Source organism: Zalophus californianus, chromosome 6 (assembly GCF_009762305.2).
Source record: "Zalophus californianus isolate mZalCal1 chromosome 6, mZalCal1.pri.v2, whole genome shotgun sequence".
NCBI lineage: Eukaryota > Metazoa > Chordata > Mammalia > Carnivora > Otariidae > Zalophus > Zalophus californianus.
In genome coordinates, this window is record NC_045600.1 from 61,822,249 (window position 1) to 61,845,586 (window position 23,338).

Genomic DNA, 23,338 nt, shown 5'->3' on the forward strand with positions numbered 1-23,338 from the left:
AAAGTTATCAACCATGAAAGTTTTGAAGTGTAAGCTGTAGGATATTTAAAAGAAACTTTTTAACATTTAAACAGCAGGCCATTTAACTGTCATTTCACATGTTGTTTATCTTGTTCCTGAAGGTGAGTGCAGTAGTGCTGGCCCATTTGTCTGTGGGAAGATCTGGACATTTAAAAGTGCTTCTCCAGGAGGTATCATCGGCCTAGAGACGGATCTCAAGCAGGCTGTCATCTACAGAACCCACCAGATCCGCGGCCTTTTCCTGGCCTTCAGCTACAGGGTGCCTATGGCCACTGAAAGAGGTATGCGGATAGACATACTTAAGGTAATCTCTCCTTGTCTTTAGGTTAAGGAGTGCATGGGGTGGGTATGTCGGTCGATGTGGGTGTGTTCATGTGGGTGTGTGTGTGCGTGTGTGTGTGTGTGTGTGTGTGTGCGCGCGCCCCTGTGGATGGGGCAGGGAGGAAGGAGGCAATGTGTGCCTCACTTCTTCAGAGACGACTTCCCTGACCTCCCTGACTAGCTGACGTTCGCCTCGCCACCCTCAGAGCACCTTATTCTCCGTCTCTGCACCGATCACAGCTTGACTTGCATTCGTGTGGTTAGTGCCCGTCTCCCCCGCTAGATCATACACTGCGCTAGGTAAGGAACCTCCTACGTTCCTGTTCACCCCTGCAATCCCCCTGCCCAGCAGGATGCCAGATACTCCACAAATATGTCTTCGACGAGCGTTTCTGGGCCCGACTGCAGGTACCTACCACCCCGGGGCGGCCTCGGCCGGCTCCCGCGCCGCGACCCCACCGGGGATTAAATCCCCGCCCACCAACGGCCTGGCGAGGCGAGGTGGGGCGGCCGAGGCGAGGCGGGGCGGGCAAGGCGCGGCGGGCAGGGCGCGGCGGGGCGCTCTCGCGCGGACGGTTCTCCCGCTCCCGTGGGCGCGGCCCCGAGAGGGGGAAACCGGGGAGCGGGCGGGTGCGACGCGTGGCCGCGGATGGGCCAATGAGCGCCGGCCGGGCGGGGCTCGCAGCCGGCTGCCCGGGAGCGCGCGGGGCTGGGCGTGCCCACGGGTGACGCGCCGGGCTGGACTCGCCAATAGGCGCACGGTGGCGGGCGGGCGGGCCTCGCGGCCGGGGGCTGGAGGACGCTACCCGGAGGCCGGCCGGACAGACTGACGCTCGGCCTCAACGACGGAGGCGCGCGGCGGGGATGGCGCTGGCGCGGGCCTGGAAACAAATGTCCTGGTTCTACTACCAGTATCTGCTGGTCACGGCGCTCTACATGCTGGAGCCCTGGGAGCGGACTGTGTTCAGTATCCTGCCCAGGCCGCGGGGCCCGGGGTGGGGGAGCGGGAGCCCGGGCCGCATCTTCCCGGGCCCAGGCGCCAGGGGGTGGAGGGGTGGAGGCTGGGGGGCGGAGGGCGGCCCTACAGGGACGGCGCGCGCGCGCGCTGACTCTCCTCTTCGCTGCGGGCACGCGGGGCGGAGGTCTCGGGCCGAGGGCGGCGCTCCCGCGGTTGGGGAGAATGGGGGTCTAGAACTCTTGAGATCCGAGGGGGCCTGTGAGTCGCTGGAGCGGAGGTGGAAGCGGCTTTAGTATTGGAGGAAATCCCCTAGGGCGATGTCTAACCAGGTTTGTCCTCACTTGCACTTCGGCCGCGCCTGCCTTTGGTTCAGTCCCCTGGTCTTTGGGAGGCAGGGACCGTGTTAAGTGGAGCAGATCGTTCCCGGCTGGGACGCCTTTGACCTTTAACTGTCCCTGAGTTAGCTGACTTTGGTCCTAATGAGAATGCTAACCAGTTTACCAGACTTTTAATCATATGAACTTGTGTTTGTGACACCCCAGTATAGTTTTTGAAAACAGTTTGTTGTACCTTTTTGGTTTTCGGGATGGGGAGTTTAAAGACTGTGTTTTATTCATTAAGTTGCTGTTTTCACAGTCCATAGAAGTCGAGCCCAGAAAGGAATTTGTGGTTCATTATAGACAGGGTTTGAAACTGTGTTTTCATAGATAGCTGATAGATACTTGTTAATGATACTGAAGGTTCACTATGAGCCAAGCAACTGTGCTAGCGTTTTGCCTGTACCTGAACTCATCTAACTTCATAACAACCTCACTTAATATGCAAGGTTGTGAAAATAGGCTTTCTGAAGTCTGTGATGTTTGTGTCATTTGTCTGTGTTGACATCCCTTGATATTATTCTTGCAGAATACATACTAATAATGAGCTGTAACTTTCTTCTTCTTCTTCTTTTTTTTTTTTTTTAATTTGGGGGCCAGTATGGAACATTTCACATAACATGGAACATTTCACATAACATGCTTACTTCATACAGGCTCCCCCCTTTTCTTTAAATTGAAGTGTAGTTAACACAATGTTGCTTTAGCTTTTTTTTTTTTAAGATTTTATTTATTTATTGACAGAGAGAGAGACAGCGAGAGAGGGAACACAAGGGGGGAGGGAGTGAGAGAGAGAAGCAGGCTTCCCACGGAGCAGGGAGCCCAATGCGGGGCGGGGGCGGGGGGGGGGGTCTCGATGCCCGGGGGCTCGATGCGGGCCTCGATCTGAGGACCCTGAGCCTGAGCCGAAGGCAGACACTTAACGACTGAGCCACCCAGACTCCCCAACGTCACTTTAGTTTTAGGTATACAACAGTGATTTGACAACAGGGAATGTTACACGGCCTCCTTTTCAATGTGGTTTAGTTTGGAGTAGCTTCAGAACAGCTTTGCAAATGCATTGTTGCATTCAGGTGGAGTGACTGAGATGATTTCATTCCAAGCATTAATAAGTGTTTATTTGTATTGAACTAGCATAAGATTGTACTCAAAGCTGTTTTTTGTTTCAACATTTTGGAGGAATCTTAAGCTGCTTACAAGGAAATTTATTTATTTTTATTGTTTGTTTCCAAAGCTTTCCAGAACTTAAGAACCATAATTCGTATTTTGGATTTAAAGTCTGAATGTAAAGTATGTTCTGAATTCCTGCACCATTTATTTGTAGTTGCAGTTCTATAGGTTAGAGCTCATGAAGTTATCTTTCTAAAATATACTAAAATACAGAAGCACATAGTGCTCAGTTAAAATCATCTTTTTTTAAAGGGGGGAGGGGCAGAGGGAGAGGGAGAATTTTTTCTTTTTTAAAGATTTTACTTATTTATTTGAGAGAGAGAGTGAGCACACAAAGGGAGAGTGAGAGGGACAAACAGACTCCCCTTTGAGCAGAGAGCTTGATGTGGTACTTGATCCCAGGACCCTGAGATCACGACCTGAGCTGAAGGCGGACACTTTAAGCGTTAGAGCCACCCAGGCGCCTGAGAGAGAGAGTCTTTTTTTTTTTTTTTAAGATTTTATTTATTTATTTGACAGAGAGAGACACGGCGAGAGAGGGAACACAAGCAGGGGGAATGGGAGAGGGAGAAACAGGCTTCCCGCCGAGCAGGGAGCCCGACGTGGGGCTCGATCCCAGGACCCTGGGATCATGACCTGAGCCAAAGGCAGACGCTTAATGACTGAGCCACCCAGGCACCCCTGAGAGAGAGAGTCTTAAGGGGGCTCTGCGCTGGTCATGGAGCCCAAGTCAGGGCTCAGTCTCAGAAACGTGAGATCATGACCTGAACTGAAATCAGAAGTTGGATGCTTAACTGACTGAGCAACCCAGGTGCCCCATCTTTATTTATTTATTTATTTTTAAAGATTTTTTAAAAAAAAGATTTATTTATTTATTTGAGAGAGAGAGAGCACGCACACAGGTAGGGTGAGCGGCAGGCAGAGAGAGAAGCAGACTCCCCGCTGAGCAGGGAGCCTGATGTGGGGCTCGATCCCAGGACCCCGGGATCATGACCTGAGCTGAAGGCAGATGCACAACCGACTGAGCCACCCAGGCGTCCCAAAGATTTTATTTGTCAGAGAGAGAGAGAGAGCTTGAGCATAAGCAGGGGGAATGGCAGATGGAGGGAGAAGCAGGCTCCCTGATGTGGGACTCTATCCTAGAACCCTGGGATTGTGACCCAAGCTGAAGGCAGATGCTTAACCAACTGAGCCACTCAGGTGTCCCCTTTTTTCTTTTTAAAAACATTTGTGTATTTATTTACTTAAGTAATCTCTACACCCAACGTGGGGCTCAAACAACCCTGAAATCAAGAGCTACCTCCTCTTCCAACTGAGTCAGCCAGGTGTCCCTAAGTTAAAATCATCTTAAAAGTGAATTTAAACAATGTTGCACTAAATTGACACTCTTTATGTCAGAAGTTGAATGTAGAGCCCACTGACGGTCTATTAAATCTTCTACACTGAAAAGCTTTTGTTTGCATGTGGATACATGCTACAGTGTCGATGGTATTAAGGTTTTTCTGTATTACATAGTAATAGTAACAGTGTCCTATAAGTAACCTAGATGATGGCTTTTTTGGGGGGAAGGAGGAATAAATTATGTACTGAAATGTAGTGCTTCTATAGATTTTTCCTTTTGAAGCTTTTTTTTTTTTAAGATTTTGTTTATTTTTTTGACAGAGAGCACCAGTAGGCAGAGAGGCAGGCAGAGGGAGAAGGAGACTCCCTGCTCAGCAGGGAGCCCGATATGGGGCTCGATCCCAGGACCCCGGGATCACGACCTGAGCCGAAGGCAGACACCCAACTGACTGAGCCATCCAGGCACCCCTCCTTTTGAAGCTTTTGACTTGTCATTGGTTTATGTGACCAGTGATTTCAGTTTTTTTTTAAAACATTTTATTTATTTAATTGACAGAGAGCGCGTGAGGGGCAACACAAGTAGGGGGAGTGGGAGAGGGAGAAGCAGGCTTCCGGCCGAGCAGGGAGCCTGATGCGGGGCTCGATCCCAGGGCCCAGGGATCATGACCTGAGCTGAAGGCAGTGGCTTAACCATCTGAGCCACCCGGGTACCCCGTGATTTCAGTTTTTAAAAAACTAGTGAGAACAGCAGCCAACTAGCATTGGGTCCTGTAGAATCCTATGGTTTTAAACCTAAGATTAAAAAAAAAAAAAAAATTTCAAAGATCACATGACTGAATTAACCCAAGGTAGGAACGTAATCCTTTTGACATAAGCCAATCTTAAATTACTATCAGCTGTTATATTATTCTAACTCAACTTCTAGAGTTAAAGTCAGGCATTTAATTATTGTATAGTTTGAAACATCTATTTGAGATGAATCTGTATTCTAGCTTGGAGGAAGGAACTGAATGAGAAAGCTGGATTCCCCCCCACTCATTAGGAGCTTTAATTACTGAGAAGTAGTTTGAATTTCATAAATTTAATAATTAGTAAGCTTCACATAGAACAATTTTGTGGCTAGTTACATGGTTTTAGGAAAGAGACATACTTTCTTAAAAATAACATTGAATATGGTTATCACTGCTAGCAACCTTAAATTTCATGTAAGAAAAATTTGTCTGGCTATCTGAGAAATGGTCTCTGAGTTAGAAGGTGCTAAGAGAAAGACTCTAGAAGAAGGTAATCACTGCTATAACTCCTTTAACAAATTGAAGCCCCTGTTTTAGCGAACACTGATAGCTCGCTATTAACTACTTCTGCACATTTTCTAGGGGCATCCTTGAACATCCTAATTTGCTTCTCTTGTTTCTCCAGATCAAATAGCTAGAAGTTAATTATCAGTTGTAAATTGAAAGGTCAATCCCAGTTGAATATGAGGGTTTTTGAAATTATATAAGTAAGGAAATTGTGAGTCACAAAAAATAATTTTCAGTATGTTTTTAAGGAGATGCATCTGTGTCAAGTCAGGCACACTGTAAATGGTTCTTGAAACAGCAAGATTTAAAAATCCGTTTTGTAAATCCTTCCATGCTAGGGCCCGTATCCTAATTTTTTCTCTTATCATCTGCTTTCTGTTACCACATTTGAAATGATATGTTAGCTTTTTTTTTTTAAGATTTATTTATTTATTTGACACAGAGAGAGATAGAGCAGGAACACAAGCAGGCTTCCCACCGAGCAGGGAGCCCAATGCAGGGCTCCATCCCAGGACCCTGGAATCATGACCTGAGCTGAAGGCAGTCGCTTAATGACTGAGCCACCCAGGCGCCCTGATACATTAGCTTTTGCTTTGCAGCCAGTATTTGAACTTTTTCCATGTGCAGACATGGTTTCTATAGTGCAGGAAAAGGGGATGTAACACCTGATTAAAACAGAAGATAACAATAAAGTGAAATCAAATACGTGCAGAGTAGTATTACAATGAGTACTGCGTCGGACCTGTGCAGACTGAAATCCATTGAGCTCTTGCTCCAGAGTAGAAGTTGTAACACGTTTCTAAAGCCCCCTTTCCCTACTGGCAGCCATCAGTGGGAAAGGAGAAGACCAGGTTTTGTAACCAAGACAGGTTTTGTAACCAGTGAGACACTCCCTGTAGTGCCTCACTGAATAACATTGTAACCATGCTATTGAGGAGAGGTGTGGAAAAATGAAAAATACCTTGTTAAGATTATTTGAAGCAGGGGCACCTGGGTGGCTCAGTTCGTTAAGTGTCTGCCTTTGGCTCAGGTCATGGTCCTAGGGTCCTGGGATCGAGCCATGCATCGGGCTCCCTGCTCCGCGGGAAGCCTGCTTCTCCCTCTCCCACTTCCCCTGCTTGTGTTCCCTCTCTCGCTGTGTCTCTCTGTCAAATAGATAAATAAAATCTTAAAAAAAAAAGATTATTTGAAGCATAAGAGTTATTTAGCCTTCTTTAAAAATTAAATTTATTCTGCAGTCACTGAGCTATATTTGCTATCTTTCTGTGGCTTCTTATGTTTCCATGGCATTTTATACTTCTATTTATTTTAAGCAAAATGTGGGCAGTTTTTTGGTTTTTGTTAGGAATTAGATTCTCCCTGAAAGACAATCTATGTTTATTTGTTTCTTCAAGGAAATAAAAAAAATTATTTTTTTGAGAGAGAGAGAGAGCATGTGTGTGCACACACACACCAGTGGGGGGTGGGGGTAGGGCAGAGGCTGAGGGAGAGGGAGAGAGAAAATCTCAAGCTCAGTGTGGAGCCCCATGCAGGGCTTGATCCCAGGACCCCGGGATCATGACCTGAGGTGAAGTCAGATGCTTAACCAACTGAGCCACCCAGGTGTCCCAGGAAAGAATTTTTTTAAGACCACAGATAGTGCTTGAGAAACATTTGTTTGTGTATTGATTGGTCATTTCAAAGGAACTGCAGAAGTAATGGGGAATGGTAAAAGAGACCTGATCTTAAACCACTTTTAGGGTAGCTTTGGAACTTGGCCGTTTCTGATGAACAGAATTCAGTTCTTAGAGGGAATTCAGATTTTAAGTAGTAGAAAATGCTCGGGCGCCTGGGTGGCTCAGTTGGTTAAGTGACTGCCTTTGGCTCAGGTCATGATCCCGGAGTCCTGGGATCAAGTCCCACATCGGGCTCCCTGCTCAGCAAGGGAGCCTGCTTCTCCCTCTGACCCTCCCCCCTCTCATGTACTCTCTCTCTCTCTCATTCTCTCTCTCTCAATTAAATAAATCTTTAAAAAAAAGTAGAAAATGCTATAGATTGAAAGAACTTCTTTGATTTATTTTAACAGATGTTAACAAAATTGGCATTTTTATGTCTACTCATTTGTAAAATATGTATGCTTGCTGAATTCTGCATTTCACAGATATTAGGTACTTCCTAATTGCCAGATACTATTCTAGGTAGTAGGGGTATGACTGAACAAAACAGATAAAAATATTTATTCGAATGCCTCTAGATAGATAGGTAAAAATTATAGACTATTAGATTGTTATAGCTGTTACGGAGAAAAATAAAACAGAAGAGGATAGGAAGTAAGGAAGAACGAGTGTTTTTCAATTTTAGCTAGAGTGGTCAGGAAGGGCATTTAGAAAGATTTCAGCAGGGAGAGAATTCCGGAGGAATGAGCATTGTAGGCCGAAGGGACAGTAAGTATGAATGCCCGAAAGCATGTCTGACCAGCATGTCTGTCCTGTTCCACAGAGAGCCCACAGGCCAGTGCGGCTGGGGCAGAGTGAAGGAGGGTATCTGTAGTAGGAGAGAAGGTCAGATCCTGTAGGAGCTCCTAGGCATTGGATTCAGAGTTCAGGAGATAGGGGAGGTACTCATACCTTTTGAGTAGAGTCACTCAAATCCAGTAAGAATTTTCTCATTGATATTTTAATATTTAATAAACTAGGAAAATAAGCCACAAAAACATACATTTCTCCATGAGACTTGAAGTTCTTTTCATTTTGAATGGGAAAAAAAAATTACAACCTGGAAGTGTTTTGTTTTGTTTTTTTTTTCATTTTTAACGTGCTGAGCTCTAGAACAAGTTTTCAAGAAGATGGACTTCAAGGAAATTAGAGCCAGGTTTTAGGGAAAACTGGGATTTATACATGTTCTCAGATGGATCCACCCTGGGGTTATTGCAGTAGAGTGAGCTGGAAGTGTTCTTCTTCAGGAAGAACGCGGGGACTGGGAGTGCTCAGAGAACTTTAGGGAGGTATGTGAGTGTTTTGGTGTTTTTGTTTTGTTTTTGTTCCCCCCAGTGGGAGGAAGGTGTGGACTGGGGTGCAGAGGTGTGCTGGGATGATGAGGATGCCAGGCTGACTGCCTGGAACAGGGATTCTTCAAGGCAGATTGGGTGTGAAATAAAGTTGAAAAAGCTGGTTAGGGCCATTTATTAATTCACCAGATACTTCTGTGTGCATACCTGGTACCAGATGCTGGCTTCGGTGCTTGCAATACATCTGAGCAAATGAGACAAAGATCCTTGTCCTTGTGGAACTTTTATAATTGAATTACATAGTATGCTAGGCGGTAAGCATTATGGAAAACAGAAAAGTAGGTCAGTGCATATTTCTTATCCCACTAACCTACTTTTCTGTTTTCCATAATGCTGTTTTTAAAGAGGATATTGGGAGAGGCTCGTTGAGAAGGGATATTTGAGTAAAACATAAAGGAAGTGATGGAGTTAGCCGGGTAGAAATCTGAGGGAAGAGCACAGCCGGCAGAGGGAACAGCCAGTGCAAAGTTCCTGAGTCCAGAGCCTGCCTGGCATGTGTGAAGGCCACCACTGAGGCAAGTATGACTGGAGCGGTAGGTGATGAGGTCAGAGTCAGTGAGATCCTGGAAGATTTTTTTTTTTTTTTAAGATTTTATTTGAGGGAGAGAGGGCATGCGCGAGCGCATGGGGGCGAGGGGCTGAGGGAGAGGGAAGAAGACTCTTCGCTGAGCTGTGAGTCCGATTTGGGGCTTGATCCCAGGACCCTGAGATAATGACCTGAGCTGAAGGCAGACACTTAATGACTGAGCCACCCAGGCGCCCCTTGGCCTTTAATCTTAGTTGAAAAGGATACCCTTAGAAGGTTTTTGAGAGAGGAGTGATCTGATTTGGTTTTAAGTTTGAAAAGGTTTACTTTGGCTGCAGATTTGGGATAGTTTAAGGGTGGTGAGCGGAGGCAAGGGTAGAAGCAAAGGTAGTTATTTTGGTTTGAGGTAGGCTTTGCATGATAATTGAAAACAAGAGCATTACAAAATTCATGGTGTATGCTATTTCAGTAGCAGCTAAATTAATTTATTTTCTTAGATTTTTGCTGTATCCTCAAGTGCTTACAGCTAGAATTGAGAATTTTTCTTTGCATCTCAATATACTAAAATATTTAAGAGTGAGTTCTTAAGTAAAAATAGATTATACATCCTCATGGTTCAAAACTCAAAAGGCACCAGAAAGGTAGCTGGTCAGAGTCTTCTTTCCACCCCAGCCATGCCAGGACAACCAGTGTCACCAGTTTCCTGCGCCTCTCTCCTGAAATATCTGTGAACACCTGGAAAATGCTCTTAATCCATGGTTAGTAGTGCCTGGTTTGGCGAAACCAGAGTTTTTATAAGGCAATAGAGAGGTGTTTGAGGAATATATTTTGCTATGCCACTTCTGGAGGTATTAATAATTAAGTTAGTATCTCTTTCTGTGTATTTCCTATGTAACATATTTTTGTAAATAAACACAACAAACAAAACAAAATTGACTAATAACCCTACATTTTGGCCCTGGGGGTGTGGGGGAGTCGGGAGAGGGCGGTGGGGACCTTTAGATCACTTTCTCTATCTTTGGCAGAGCTTCCTCTGAGCTATTCAGTAGAAGGATTACCATAAAAACCCCAATTCACCAGTCTTCTACTAGAACTTTCTTCTTAATGAGTGCCTCTTGAAGAAAATGTACATACAGAATTCTTTGACACTTTAGAGTTCTAGTAAAAATCAGCATGTGGTTTGATGATTAGGCAAAATTCTTAACATCAGAGAAAGTTACTTCTAGGAAAATATTCTTAGCAAATCAGCTTAACAAATAATGATTTCAGAATAATGTTGAAATAACCTGAACATTGCCTTCAAACTTAAAAAAAAATAATTTCTTCTCAATAATCTTCAGTCTTCTATATTTTATGCCATTTCCTTTTGAACTTCCTTTTGTAGAAATGATGCAGTCTCTGTTACAAGGAAGGGCTGAAGGTGAAGGTGGGGGGGGAAGCAGAGGTAGGAATAATTGTAACTGAGAAATTAAAACTTGCAAGCCCCCACCCCAGAGGTATTCAGACTTTGTTTGTATAGCCCCTACAAGAACAAAAAGCATGTTATATTGGCTATCATCTTGTTCATTTAAGCTAACATCAGAAATATTTCATAGTAAATTTAGACAGTTAAAAGGATTTCATTCCTTGCTTATGTGTATTTTATTATTGCATATTTTTGTTAGAACCTTAAAACTTTTTTCTTGTACAATTCATAGAAGATGTTCATCACATAACCTAATTGGCAAAGCCAGTCCTCATCGTGAAGCCAACTAGGCAAAGCCAACCTTAATTTCTGTCAGAAAAAGCTCAGTGCCATTTTTCTGCTCAAAAACATTGTTACATAAACACTTTTACTCCAGTCTCCCCCCACACTTTTTTTTTTTTAAATTTATGGCTTGATTTGACAATCATTGGTTAGTTCTCATTCATATTGACTGTGGATTTTGTAAGTGGATTTTGTAAGTGGTAACAGGTACGTAGATAACCAGTGTATTAAGCTTGTTGGTGAATCTTCACCCTCATTGTTTCCTGGACAGCCACACGTGGGTATGCTATGGGACCTTTCTCACTCCTTTGACTCAGACAGCTTTGTTGAGCCTGATCTCAATCTGCACATCTGGAGTTCCCGTCTTGTTCATGGCTAATTTCCAGATTTTTTTTTTTTGAGTGCCTGAACGGCATGCTTCCTGAAGCCCACTCCATGAGTGCACTTGTAACTGTTGACAGTGTATTCTCTGGTCACTACCTCACTGATGGCAAAAGGCCCTTCTTGCCATCCTTCTTTGTAGGAGTCATTCGGTCAGACCCAGGCTGGAAAGGTGTCTCACTTCTGAATTTAAGTTATTAGATGAGTAGATAGGTGAGGCTTGTAGCTGTGCCAGGAGTTTATTACCTGAATGCAATAAAGTACAACTCAAGTTAGTTATTACTCCTTTGTTTGCTGTCCCAGAAGTTATTTTATACCCTGGGGAAATGCATATTTGTAAGATTCAGGAAGTAAAGTGGGAGAAATGAAATTGTACAGGGTATGGGAAGGGAAACTAACAGATCACCATAATTGTCAGATCAGTTTTAGGAGAGGGTACATTGGTAGCTGAAGGTCTGTAAACCCTTCCCCTGACCCCATCCGAACCTTCTGGAAAGTCTTCTTTGTCTATCTGAGGCTCATGGGCTTAAGTTCAAAGACAGCTGCTCTAGCCTGTTTTACCCTGTCTTGATGTTTGGTGGGCTAAGTGAAAATGTTAGAATGTCCCTTACCGATACTCCTTAGGATATTGTAATTTCTTCTTTAGTAGCTTTCAGGAAAGGTGGAAGATGAAGAAAACTGCTACACAAGAACTGAGTGGTCTGTAAAAGGATGGGCAGGGGAAGTCGCACAAGGTTGGCAGTGGGGACGGAACACACAGAGATATTCTGCAGTGTTTCAGCATGTGGTACCAGTGATTTGTCAGTAGAGGTGACTGTGGCTCATTATATATATATATATATATATATATATATTTAATTAATTAATTTATTTTTAAGTAAGCTCTGTGCCCAGTGTGGTGCTTGAATTTGTGACTCTGATAAAGTCACATGCTCTACGGGAGGAGCCAGCCAGGCGCCCCTTCCACTACTTCACATTCTTAAAGACTTTGTGACCCACTCCACCCCCTAGGCTTTGAGTGTTGTAACATCTATGGTCCTTAGGAGCAAAGATAAGATAGATTCTTTTGCTTAAAAAAAAAAAACAACTCCAGTGTTCAAATTTAATAATTAAAACTATATGTTCTAGAAGATCTACTTAATATATTGAGTATATATTCTTTTCATAAATCAAAATGCTTAAACAATAGTTAAGAAATGACAGATATTATTTATGATCAATAGCTATGAAAAGTAGAATTACTGCTAAAACAAGACTTCTGGCCATCATGTGTTCCTGAAAAATCCCCAAATAATAGGATTTATGGGAAAAGAGCACTAGAGCAGACCACTCCAAATCAGTGCAACTTAGTCATCAAGCACTAACCAAAACAGTAATTGGCATCTTGGGGGCTAACTTGGATAGCCCAGGCAGGCTGGAGGCTGCCTCAGGGGACATTAAAAAATGCCTGGACAGAATTGACTGGAAATGCTTCAGTACGGCAGATGGTGTGGGCTGCCACTGAGGAGGTGCAGGAGGGCTGTGCTGGCCGGGAGGTGTGCCTTTCTGGAGAGGGAGTCTGGGTGCAGACGCTGACTTAATTTTCTTAAGATAGAGCTCAAAGGATTCCTGTCTGTGCAGCAACTGAGCTAAAAGATGTTTCTTGAAGAAGGTTATAATTCTCCCACTAATCCGGCTTCCCTCATTTATGAAAAATCCCATAGGAAACAATGCAGCTCTTATGCTATACTAGTCAGGTGTGAGCTAGCTGATGTTGCAGAAATGTATTACAGCAGAACAGATTATATTTCAGAACAGACTGGGATTCTCTCCCCCCCCCCCCTTGACCCTGGGACTTCAAATCTGCATGAAATTAATAGACACTTTAATTATAAAGGTGCACAGTGAAACCTAGCCTTGGTGTCTCTGGGCTCAGAGCTGCAAACCGTTTCTAGGACTGGTTCAGAGTTGAACATGATCATTGCTGGTTTCAGCAGCATGCTTTTTTGTTTGTTTAGTTTTTAAAGAGTTTGTCATCACGTTGTAGTTTCTAAAATGAATTTCTATACTTTGGTATAATCAACACACTACAGAAAGGTTGGAGAATGTGTTTTGCTTGCTAAACACTAACTTCTGATGCTGAGGTGATGTCCTTTAATATGACCCACAAATGCCAAATTAGTTAATAAATACAGACTGTAACAGTATCCATATCTTCTACTTGCTTTCATTTTAAGGCAATTAGAAAAGTATCAAGAGATAGTTGATACGTTTGGTAACAATGTACTTTCTTAATACTTCTCTTGGTGATGATTTTTTTTTTTTTACTAAGTTTTTAATTTTGATTTGAGTATAGTTAACATACAGTGTTACATTAGTTTCTGGCCTACAATATAGTGATTCAATAATTCTACACAGTACTCAGTGCTCATCATGATAAATGTACTCATTTTAAGATTCTGTTTATTTATTGAGAGAGAGTGAGAGAGAGCGTGTGTGAGTGGGGGTGGGGGGGAGAGAGAGAGAATCCCAAGCAGATTCTGCTCTGAGTATGGAGCCCGACGTGGGGCTTGATCCCATGACCCTGAGACCACGACCTGAGCTGAAACCAAGAGTTGGCCAACTGACTGAGCCGCCCAGGTGCCCCAATAAATGTACTCATTAATCCCCATCACCTATTTCACCCATCCCCCACCCACCTCCTCTCTGGTAACCATCAGTTTGCTTTCTGTAGTTAAGAGTCTATTTCTTGGTTTGTCTCTCTCTCCCCTTGGTTTGTTACTCTCCTTTGCTCGTTTGGTTTCTTAAATTCCACCAATGAGTGAAATCATACAGTATTTGTCTTTCTCTGATTGGCTTATTTCACTTAGCATTATACTCTCTAGCTCTACCCATGTTGCAAATGGCAAGATTTCATTTTTTTTATGGCTGAATAATATTCCATTATATGTGTGTGTGTGTGTGTATACATACATACATATATACATACATGTACACACACACACACATGCACATACCCCACATCTTCTTTATCTGTTCATCTGTCAATGGACACTTGGGCTGCTTCCAGAATTTGGCGATTGTAAATAATGCTGCAGTAAATGTAGGGGTGCATATATCCCTGTGAATTAGTGTTTTTATATTTTTTGGGTAAATTCCCAGTAGTGCAATTACTGTATCATAGGGTACTTTCATTTTTAACTTTTTGAGGAATCTCCATACTGTTTTCCACAGTGGCTGTACCAGTTTGCATTCCCACCAACAGTGCATAAGTATTCCTGTTTCTCCACATCCTCGCCAATACTTGTTGTTTCTCGTGTTTTTGATTTTAGCCATTTTGACAGGTGTGAAGTGATATCTCATTGTAGTTTTGATTTGTGTTTCCCCGATCATGAATGATTTTGAGCATCTTTTCATGTGTCTGTTGGCCATCTGTATGTCTTCGGAGAAATGTCTGTTCATGTCTTCTGCCCGTTTTTTAATTGGATTATTTGTTTTTTGGGTGTTGGATTGTCTAAGATGATCCCCAGTTTTTTGAGGTCAAGGGAAAAAAAAATCACAGTAGTAAGGAAGATTTCCTTTTTAGAGCTTTATTCAGTAGTTGACAGTTGTTTTCACTTAGGGTTTTGATTGCTTTTCACAAAACAACCTATAATAATACTTTATCAAATGATTTTCCTTTTTTTTATTGATGGTTCCTTAAATTAGATTTATCAGAACTTTTGAGTATTTCTAAGTTTATGATAAAGGTAACATTCAGAATTGACTTTACAAAAGAAATTTGACTAATAGAAGATTGGATTATTTTAAGTGATGTTTTAGCTTTGTTTTTTGAGTGAATAGTGCAATCAGAGACTTAAAGCTTGAAATTATTTATTTATTTATTTATTTATTTATTTTTAAAAATTTATTTGACAGAGATACAGCAAGAAAGGGAACACAAGCAGGGGGAGCGGGAGAGGGAGAAGCAGGCTTCCTGCTGAGCAGAGAGCCCGAAGCGGGGCTCGATCCCAGGATCCTGGGATCATGACCTGAGCTGAAGGCAGACGCTCAACCGTCTGAGCCACCCAGGTGTCCCAGCATTGAAAGTATTTAGATTAGTGAAGAGGTGTAAGTCGTACCTGCTGGAACAAAGGTCCCTGGCCTTTTTCCAATGAGAAACTACTTTTGATTTCTCCAAAGTCTTGCGAATAGGTTACTAAGGTAGGCGGTGATAGTGCAGTTACTGGTTGGGACAGAAAGTGTTAGTTACTGTGGTCTTGCTTCTGATGTACTGTACTTATCTTTAAAGCATTTCCTCTCTTTGTTGTCTGGACTTTTTTTTTTTTTTTAAGTTTCTGGGAAAAGGGTTGGGGATGGCCCTTGTATGGGCAAAAAAAAATCTTTTTATTTTTTCCTATCTAGCTGGAAACTTATCAGCTCATGATTAGTTGGGGATCCCTGTTAAAGAAACAGCAAACCGACAGATATATGGTTTCACATTTGCTTTTAAATTCATTTGCTTTTAAATCCAGGGAACCCATAAAATATTTATGTTATATCCAGGTTATAAATAACATCTGATTGTTCATTCAGTCCTTGAACAAACATTTATCTTCAGTGCCTGCACATATCCTGGCACATTATCTGCTCAGTTCTTGAATGATTTATGAAGTACCCGCTCTATCTAGCAACACACCACAGCTGGAAGCAAAGGAGCAGCTGAGCCAAGGCACTCTCACTCTTCAGCACTTAAAATTCAGTGGTAGAGGGGCTCCTGGATGGCTCAGTCGGTTAAGCATCTGCCTTTGGCTCAGGTCATGATCCCAGGGTCCTGGGATTGAGCCCCGCATCGGGCTCCCTGATCGGCTGGGAAGCCTGCTTCTCCCTCTCTCACTCCCCCTGCTCATGTTGTGTCTCTCTCTGTCAAAAAAATGAATAAAATCTTTAAAAAAAAATTCAGTGGTAGAGATAGTTATAAACACACAAAACAATGTTTTTTTTTTTTTTTTAGTTTTTGAGGTTTTTTGTTTGTTTGTTCTAGATTTCACTAACTTTATTCTATACTTCTCAAATCATGTAGCCCCCTCTAGAATGTCATCCTGGTTAATTTGTGTGCAGCTTCTGATATGTATATTATTACAGACAACCGTAAGAGTTTGGTAGATAGAAAGATTATTATTTTGTGTATTACCTTCCAACGTATGTGTGTTATAAAACATTGATTGTTTACATTTTTTTCTCTGTGTGTGTGAAACAGGAGATTACATTAAGGGTGACTGCGAGGTGGTGCCTAAGTGCCCTCTCCATGCAGGTGGGATCCGAAAATGTTAATGCAGGAAGTGGCCTCATTTTGTGGAGAAGAAACTTGGTTCCAGAGGGGTTGTGATGTCCCAGAATTGTACTATAAATTAATAACAAATTAATAGTAGGGTGACCTTGAGCAATTCCCAGGCAGTTGTCTAAGTCGTGATGTGAAATGCCTGAGCCCTCAAACAATAGTTTTAATAAGGATTATATTGCCTTTTGTTGCTGAATGGATTTGATTCATAATTCTCACGTCAGCCCTGAAGGGTAGGTGATGTGTGTCCTTATTTTATAGACAAGGAGACTGGTGATCTGAGAGTTTTCACACAATCAGGGATTGGCAGAGTCACAACTCAAACCAGGGCTGTGGTGTTTCCAGTACCCATTTCTTGTACTTCCCAGTGTGTGAAACTTTGAGAGGTGTGTTCAAGAATGCAGTGGATTGAGAAATCCACTCAAGTACCAGAGAAAATTATAGGTAGTATATACTCTAAATGGTATATGTTTAGCTCTGGTTGTGAGAACACTTCTAAGGAGATAAACCTTGCAAATGTCACAATAAAACCAGTGCCTAAGAGTGTCAATAAAACTATTTTAAGTGGTGCCAAGCATAAACTCAGGGAATATTCAACTGAATTACATGGGAGCTATTTCAACTACATTGCTTAAATTGCATTTGTAGAAAGCTACTTATAAAAGGTGCTTTCTTTTTGCATTTTTTGGAAAGGTGATTATTAAGGCTAGTAGAAGTTCCTCATGGTCCCAGTGTCTACTTACTCACCTACTGTATAGTTAAGTTGGTTTCAGAGCTTTAAGATAATTTTTGGAAGTAATTTTGCCATTTAATTGTACAGAAAACTTACTGTTAGAGGCTTACTTAATTATTGTGATTCTGGAAATAATTTGGAGAAATGGGATCAGAATATAGAAACATTTTTTTGGAGAGACAGGTAAAGTTAAATTTAGTAAGTGGCTATGAGTAAAAGGTTAGGTTAAGTTTTTTTATTAAATATTTTTTTTGAGCAGCTTATAAATTGGCATTTTTGCATCTAGGTTCAAGTGACTTTCAATAATTTTCTCTTTATCTTGGCCAGAATCAGGAATTCTTTATTCTGTTTCTGAGAGCTGAGACTTTCTGTTTGTTTCTTAGTAACAAATTAGACCCAATGATGTCCAAGTCATATTTTGTAAAGGGGGAGAATCCTTCACACAAAACAGTTTTTAGTCTAGTACTGTATGTGGTTTAATTTTCCTTTACAGTTCTTATTAAAAAAAAAAGTTACTGAATATTCAGGCATACAAACACTCCATAAAGAATAATATAGCGAATGTGCATATACTACCAACTAGGTGAAGAAAAGCATTACTAATACATTTGAAGCTTCATTTATGCCCCTTCTCAGTTAGTTCTCCTTTCTTCCTCTCCCCATTTCACCTCACCAACTAACCATCCTGAATTTAGCATATATTATTATCATTTATTTCCTACTGCTTTTATTCCACATATATATGCATCACAGCATAATGCCATATAAAGTCATGAACTCTAGTACCTTATGATTTTTTTATAAAGATTTTATTTATTGGGCGCCTGGGTGGCTCAGTTGGTTAAGTGACTGCCTTCGGCTCAGGTCATGATCCTGGAGTCCCGGGATCGAGTCCCGCATCGGGCTCCCTGCTCAGCAGGGAGTCTGCTTCTCCCTCTGACCCTTTTCCCTCTCGTGCTCTCTCTCATTCTCTCTCTCTCTCAAATAAATAAATAAAAAAAATCTTTAAAAAAAAAGATTTTATTTATTTATCAGAGAGAGAGAGAGCGAGCGCGAGCATGCGCAGGGGGAGGGGCAAAGGGAGAGGGAGAAGCAGCCTCCCTGCTGAGCAGGGAGACTGATTCAGGGCTCCATCCTAAGGACCCCAAGGTCATGACCTGAATGGAAGGCAGAATTATAGTGTTTACTTATTTATTTAGTAGAGAGAGGGGGAGGGGCAGAGGGGGAGGGAGAAAGAGAATCTCCAGCAGGCTCCCTGCTGAGCACAGAGCAGACTCTGGCTCGATCCCATGACCCAGACATCATGACCTGAGCCAAAATCAAGAGTCAGATGCTCAACTGACTGAACCACCCAGACGCCCCAGTGTGTACATTTATAAGACTTAAATAAAAGTGTAAAAAACCTTAAAAACATTCTGAAAATACAATATTGCCTAGAAATGGATTTTGTTTTTCTTTCTGTAGTCACTATAAAGTTTTTCATCACCGTAATGTGAAATGTGTAGAAAGTGCCACAACGAATCTAGAGTCAAATGTTTCTTGAGGAATTTCATCATTCATTAAATATTTATTAAGCATGTGTTATTTTAGATGTTGGAGATACAAAAAAGAGAAGACATTGTTCCTATGCTCAAGAAGTTGATAATCTGGATGAGATTATGAGGTACAAAAAAAAAAAATAGGTAATGTCAAGTAATAAGGGCCAAATTATATGAATAAAGAGCTTTGTGAGCAGTAGGGCCAGGAGGCTGGGTAGGAATGGGAAAAATATGAAAGCTAGGGAAGGCCTCATATGAGAGAGGATAGCTAACCAAGCTCTAAGAATGGGTTTTATTGAAAGGAATAGGATTCTTCACATATAGGAAGGTATTATGCATAGTGGTTAAGAACACAGATTTTTGGTTTGAGTGATTTGGTTTGGAATTGGCTTTATTGCTTACTCTGATTTCCAGATTCAGGATTACTTGAACTTGCTGAAGGATTTAACACAGCGCTGGGCACGCACTGCACATTCTCAGAATGAAAGCTACGGTTACTACTCTTATTCTTACTCATATTATTATTAAACCGTAAGCAAAAGCAGAGCAGTATGGAAACGTAAAGCATTGTCTCCTGAGACTCACGTAATATGGCTCTGAGTAGGTTGTGTTTGTCAGGGGAGTTATTTGCAGTGTTGAAAGTTAACAGTGGGAAAGTAGTGTAGTAGGTGATACACGTGGTCTCTTCCTCAGCCCCCTCTACTAGCGGATGTATCTCTCCCCTGCTCTCTGTTGTCTGCTCATCTCATCGCAGCTGCCCTCTTCTTCAGAGTACTGGCCTTGCCCAAGGCAGCTGTCTTCCCCAGGGGGGCTTTTCTCACTCAGTTCAGCCAGTGATTGACAGATAAAGGGATACAGAAAGCCAGACCTCTCGCCTCAAAGCAAAATCAACATGTGGTATAATTCAGGCTGCAGAGCATCCTGTGGGAGCTGAGCCCCTGAACCTACTTACCTTTTTCTCCCTGCTCTGTTCTGCTCTACTTATTCCTCTTCTGCTAAAACTCCCTTGTACAAGAATCCCTGTCCCGATCTCTCAATTTCTGCCTACTTTTATGGTCTCCAACCTAAGGTACTTTGGACTAGATTGGGAAAATTCTTGGATGTTTGGCTTAGAATTCCAGGCGCTGTCCTATTGCATTGGGAAGCCTAATGTATTTTAAAAGGATCACTTTAGTAAAAAAGAGTGGCATGGAAAGTGGCGAGAGGCCTAAGATGGGAAGCTTGGACATAATTAAGGAATGATAACTACCTCACTCATTTATCATTGATTAGGGTAGGGGAACATGAGATAGGAAAGTCATTTGCCAGGGTTGGGAAGAACTGAGAAGTCTTAGATAATTTGAATCTATGGAGGAGGAATCAAAGACGTTTCTAGATTGAGTGACAAGGCAAATAGTGGATCAGTAGTTACATCAACTATTTCAGATAGTTGAAAAAATAAGACTCCTAGAAAGAGGTAGTTTTGGAGAAAGTTAATGAGTTCAGTTTTGACTCTTGAATTTAAAGGACCTCAGGAATGTCATAGGTGAAAATGTTGAGGAAGTTGTAGGAAATACTAGTCTGCAGTACAGAAGGTGGGTTCAGGTCAACGACGTTAAGGTCATTGTTTAGGCTACAAGAGTTTGTAGGGCCCAAGACAAAACATTGGGGATTCCATTTTGTCATTTAGAATGCTTTCGGCTACAAGCATAACAAAATTTAAAACTGGTTTACGAGTAAAGGTGGTTTATTGGCTTCTGTATCTGAAAACCCAGTGGTGAGGTGGGTTTCAGGTGTTTGGGTGAGGTTTCTGGCTCCGTTTTTCTGTGATGACTTTTGTTCTACCACCTTCATGTGTCAGTTTTGTTCTAAGTTTTGTTTTTTTCAATGAAGGCAAAGTGACTCTGGTGATTCCAGGATTTCATCAGCAAGCTGCATATTCAGAAGGAGAGGGAGAGAATCTGTGTTCCTTAATTCCTGGTAGAAGTACTAAACTTGGAGCTGGTTGATCGGTTTTGGGGGGGGGGGGGCATTGTTAAAAAGAGAAGGGTTTTCTGATTGGTTACAATCAGTCAGGGCTGGAGACGGGATAGGTTAGGCCCATCTAAAGAGTGTGACTGTCATACTGGGTGGAGGGGTGGAGTGAGTGTTTGGGACAAAAGCACAAAATTCACTCTAATTATCTTACATATGAGGGACAGATAGGGAAAAAGAGCCAGTGACACAGGAAAATGGTGAGAGAGATGGGAGGAGAGTCCTAGAGAAAAGTACCTTCTCAGCTCAGAGCGGGAAGGGTTTTGAAGAGGAAGGACTAAAACTGTCAATTCACATAGCCATTGGATTTGATAGGTGGCCATTGGTGACCCGAGAACAGTGTCTCTAGCCCGCAGGGGTAGAATTTAGATGGTTGTGTGATGGGCAGTGATATGGAAGCAGTAAGTGTGTGTGTGTGTGTGTGTGTGTGTGTGTGTGTTTAAAGAAATTAAGGGGTAAATAGAAGGTGGTAATTTTAGAAAGACCTGGATTAAGGGAGGCTAAAAAGTAAATGTAAAAAATGATTATGGGAGACTTTCATCCATGTTTGGGGGTTTAAGTCAGATGGCTTCAGTTTGTGCTCTGGCTGTAGAGACAACTTCCTGTAGGTCCCCGGACTTAGTGTTTGGTCAGGCTCTGATGAGTAATGGTCATGATAAAACATTTCACAGGAAAGCTGATAGGGTCAAGCGAGATAATATATAAAAGAGGTTTGTCAACTGAACTGTTATACAAATATTAGTTGGTAGTAAGCACATTGTTTATTTAAACCCTGTCTTCTTGTGAAAGAATGTCACGCATTGCGGAACTACCAGTATGTAGAGTCGAAAGGTCTGGAAGATAGGAGCGGGGACAGGGGAGAGAGAGAGAGAGAGAGGATGTGAAGGAATGGATTAATAAAATGTGGTCCCAGTCCAGAAGCGGTTATTCCTTTGAACGTGGCTACATGACGGCAAAGCCAGAAAGCCCTTAAGAGTTTACATAATTTTTTGTGGCTACAGAACTTAGAATGGTGTCAGGCATAGTTAATGTTAGTGGACATGATATTAGTTTTTGACACATGAGAAAGCATTAAGTGAACGGGTACTTCAACATGAAACAGTTGAAAAAATCGGGGGATTTACTTTTGAATCAAGAGAAAGTAAATTGTTTGCTTAACTACAACTCAGATTCCATGCTGGTTTCCGTTGTGGGGATGGCCCTGTACACAGGCTATGTCTTCATGCCTCAGCACATCATGGCGATACTGCACTACTTCGAGATTGTGCAGTGACCAAGATGTGACCAGAACTGAGCGGCTCCTTGGGGAAGAACCACCCTCTGCAGTTGGAATGAAACCTCATCAGCTGTCATAAGAAACTCTACTAGATGTCAACATAAACCAACCCTATGAATATAAAGACTAAAATTCATGAGTAGAACAGGAACATAATCCTGACTCATGTGTTGTGTTCTTTATTTTTAATTTTAAAAGAGGCTCTTGTATAGTAGTTTTTGTCTATTTTAACATTGTAGTCATTTGTACTTTGATATCAGTATTTTCTTAACCTTTGTGACTGTTTCAATATTACCCTGTGAAAGCTTTTCTTAATGTAACTTTGAGTACATTTTAATTGCCTTCTATTTCTAAAACCCAAAGTCATTAGTTGGGCTAGTTCTTGCTATTGTATGGCACATACATCTGCCTGGATCTATTTCTACTCTTGACCAAAGTTTTGTAAGAAACAATACAGGATTTGGGGCAGGGGGGCTGGGGAGGGAGGATATTTTATTGAGAACTATTTACAAAAGACTTACCTGTAAGTTTGAACTCAGGAGTACAGTTTTAGCTCTCTAGGCTCTACTCTTAACAGCTTTTGCTTTAAAACTATTTAAGTATTTCTTAACAATGAAAAAGAAAGATCTTGCTAAAGTTCAAATAAGGAACATTTCACCTTTTAAATATTTAATTCTTATGTGGACTCATTTCCAGAAAACTTTGGTGATGGTTCTTATGACAAAAGGTGGTTAAATAGCATTATTATGTAATGCTTGTATACCATAGAGTTTTTAGAAGAAAGTAAATCAGTTTCCTCTGAGGCTTATTAAGTAACAATGTACTTCCTTAAATTTAATTTTCATGATTGTAATGGGTGCTGCACATGCATTTGCACATTGCAATAAGATGAGATGAATTGTTAAAAACTATAGCAAAAAGAAATGTAAACTTGGTTAAAATCCTTTCACTCTTTGTATTTTTTTTTAAAGATTTTTATTCCTTAAATGTAAAATGACTACCTAATTTTTTGATGTAAACTCATTAAATTCAAAGAAAAATCAGCTGATGTAGTGGTATTTTGTTTTCCTCGATTGCTAAATATTGATCTAGTATTTAAGTTTCTGAATTGATTGCTATGGACAAGTAAGCAGTAAGTATATTTTAACATGTCTCTCAACATAAAAGTATTGCTAATTTAAAAAACTAGACCTATTTTAACGTGCCTCCTGTAATAAGTCTTGCTATTTTAAAAAAATGTAAGTATTTTTGGCTCTAACTTTTAAGGACTAGCCTTTTGAAGTGTTTTCTAGT

General features: G+C 41.7%; 1 protein-coding gene across 3 annotated transcripts; it reads left to right on the forward strand.

Annotated features, from left to right (window-relative positions):
• The first annotated feature begins 1,093 nt into the window (after window positions 1–1,093).
• On the forward strand, window positions 1,094–23,088 carry SPTSSA (serine palmitoyltransferase small subunit A). 3 transcript variants are annotated; one of them, XR_003515969.1, is made up of 3 exons: window positions 1,479–1,629; window positions 18,809–18,881; window positions 21,939–23,088. XR_003515969.1 is itself a non-coding variant. In XM_027572174.1 (2 exons), exons 1-2 carry the CDS (start codon window positions 1,207–1,209, stop codon window positions 22,040–22,042), a joined length of 207 nt encoding a protein of 68 aa, XP_027427975.1. In that variant the 5' UTR covers window positions 1,094–1,206; the 3' UTR covers window positions 22,043–23,088. The 3 variants fall into 3 exon arrangements, 1 of the variants encoding a protein (XP_027427975.1); XM_027572174.1 differs by lacking the exons at window positions 1,479–1,629; window positions 18,809–18,881 and adding an exon at window positions 1,094–1,309; XR_003515970.1 differs by lacking the exon at window positions 18,809–18,881.
• Window positions 23,089–23,338: the final 250 nt, after the last annotated feature.